Genomic DNA, 2,170 nt, shown 5'->3' on the forward strand with positions numbered 1-2,170 from the left:
GATATTTCCGGGTTTGACAGAATCTGGACCATCACCATCTGACCGTGCGACTAAAAACTGTATTGCACTCTTTGGCGTCCGAACTAAACCATTTTTGGTCAATGACACAACGTCCGACAAACGTTTGCTGGGAAACAGAAACTCAAATATGTGAGCAAACACTGATGCCAGCGAGGAAAAAAAACCCGGATGTTTTCTTTAGTGTATAATCGCCAGCGTGAGAAATGTACTCATACTGTCAGATTTGACGTCTTAATGTAGTACTGCGAAGGACTGATGCATGATGGGAAACAAACGTGCCCACCTTGCAGTTTTTCCACCAGTATTTGTTCTTGAGTTTGGCGGCGCTGCTCTCAAACTGCGAGGCTCCGGCCTGCAGGGCGTCGGCCCGGTCGTCCAGCTCCGACAGCTTCTGATCTCTCTCCAGGACTTTGTCCACGTTCACACGCATGATGTCCACCACCTGTGGGACAATGTTAATGGTAAATGGACAGTACTTGTATAGCGCTTTTCTAGTCACTCAAAGCGCTTTCACGCTACATTGTCACATTCACGCATTCACACACTGGCGGCCGAGGCTACCGTACAAGGTGCCACTCGGTAATCATTCACACGCACTCACACTCCGATGACGTGGTAGGTGGCAGGTATCTTCATTTAAATTTCATTTTAATGACTATTTTCTATTATCACAATTGGACTAAACTGTGTTTTTTGTTGTCTTTGAGCAGTTTTCTCACCTCGTCCACCTGTGCTTGTGTCTGCTGCAGTCGTCTGTTGCTGGTGAGGTTCGGGGCCGGAGCCGGGGGGCCTCCCTCACCCTCAGGGCCCCCGGGAGTTCCTGCTTCTGGAGTCGACCTGCAGACGCAGAGAGCAGGTGAAACAGAGAAACAATTCTTCATAGAAAACGTGTCAGTTTCAGTCCTGTCTTAGAATTTGCAGATTATTTGTTTTGTGTTGCCATCTTGCAAAAAAGAAAACTGTGCACACTTTGGACGTATGTGATATGATATATATTATAGAATATATAATGTTAGTGCTAAAACATAGCGTACCAGTGGCATAAGTGCAGAGAATCAGCAGACTATTTTGTCATAAAAATCAATTTTATCAATATATTATTTGTTAATATCAATACTCGATTTCTGCAGTATCAATAGGATGTTTACTACAGTCATTCTGTTACTGATATTAGTCAAAGTTGTCATGTTAAAACCCTGTTATATCTATCTTTTAATAATAACTTTGACGTTATATTAAAATAGTATCTGATATCAGTGTTTTTTAAAGGTATTGTATCAAAAGTTTGATATTCAAGTATCATTACAACCATTTCATGTCTTACACATAAACATCACCATAAACTGCCAGATCCAGTCAGGCTAAACAGTAAAAGTCCTGCCAAAAGTGCATTTTATTGTTATTTTTTTTTTCTAAACATGATCTTTTTTTTCTTTTGCACACAAGTTCATTATTATTGTTCTGACAAAAAATATCTTAAGTGCACAAGATTCAGTTTATTTTGTGATTAGGAATAAAGACAATTAATAAAGCAGCATCTTGCATTTAAGTACTGTACTTAATGACCATTCTGAAATACTTTTAATATTTTAATTTCTGCTACTTTGTGTACTTCTTCACTACATTTCAGAGGGAAATATTGTACTCTGTACTGCACGTCATCTATGTGACAGCTGCAGTCACAACCTTGCAGATTCAGATTATTAATGCAAAATATAAATAAGCAAACAGCCCAAATGATGCTTCATTATTTGATGAAGTATATGAAGTAGTTCAATTTAGAAGAAGCTGCAACATTAAGTAATGTTTATATACTGATGAATCAATAATATTATTATATGATATTTAAATATGTTATTCTGTTATATTCTAAAAATAGATCTATTCATTTCTTTTCATAATTTGTATCCATCAATTTGTACAGTTTTTCATCAATTTATGAGGTAAAAACCTGTTCAAAACCTGGATCAACATTAGTTTTCTTCTGCTGGGCTCAGACACCATTCACGAATATTTAAATCTTCAAACAATCAACAATCGAACAAATCTGAGCAACAAGGCAAGAAAAGTCCCCCAAACTGCAAGAAATAAGTACATCTAGCCTTTTTTTAGGGACGATGTCCATTCAACTATATTTATAATTATCATA

The 2,170-nt window shown here is 37.5% G+C and overlaps 1 protein-coding gene across 1 annotated transcript; it reads right to left on the reverse strand.

Annotated features, from left to right (window-relative positions):
- Window positions 1-304: 304 nt before the first annotated feature.
- Window positions 305-858, reverse strand: LOC121965863 (vesicle-associated membrane protein 2-like; the record flags this gene model as incomplete). The annotated part of the gene is made up of 2 exons (XM_042515979.1): window positions 305-463; window positions 741-858. Coding segments are annotated over 2 exons (277 nt in total), but the record flags the coding sequence as incomplete, so codon positions are not given.
- Between the last annotated feature and the right edge of the window lie 1,312 nt (window positions 859-2,170).

The sequence above is a fragment of the Plectropomus leopardus genome, unplaced genomic scaffold (genome assembly GCF_008729295.1).
Source record: "Plectropomus leopardus isolate mb unplaced genomic scaffold, YSFRI_Pleo_2.0 unplaced_scaffold22018, whole genome shotgun sequence".
Taxonomy (NCBI): Eukaryota; Metazoa; Chordata; class Actinopteri; order Perciformes; family Serranidae; genus Plectropomus; species Plectropomus leopardus.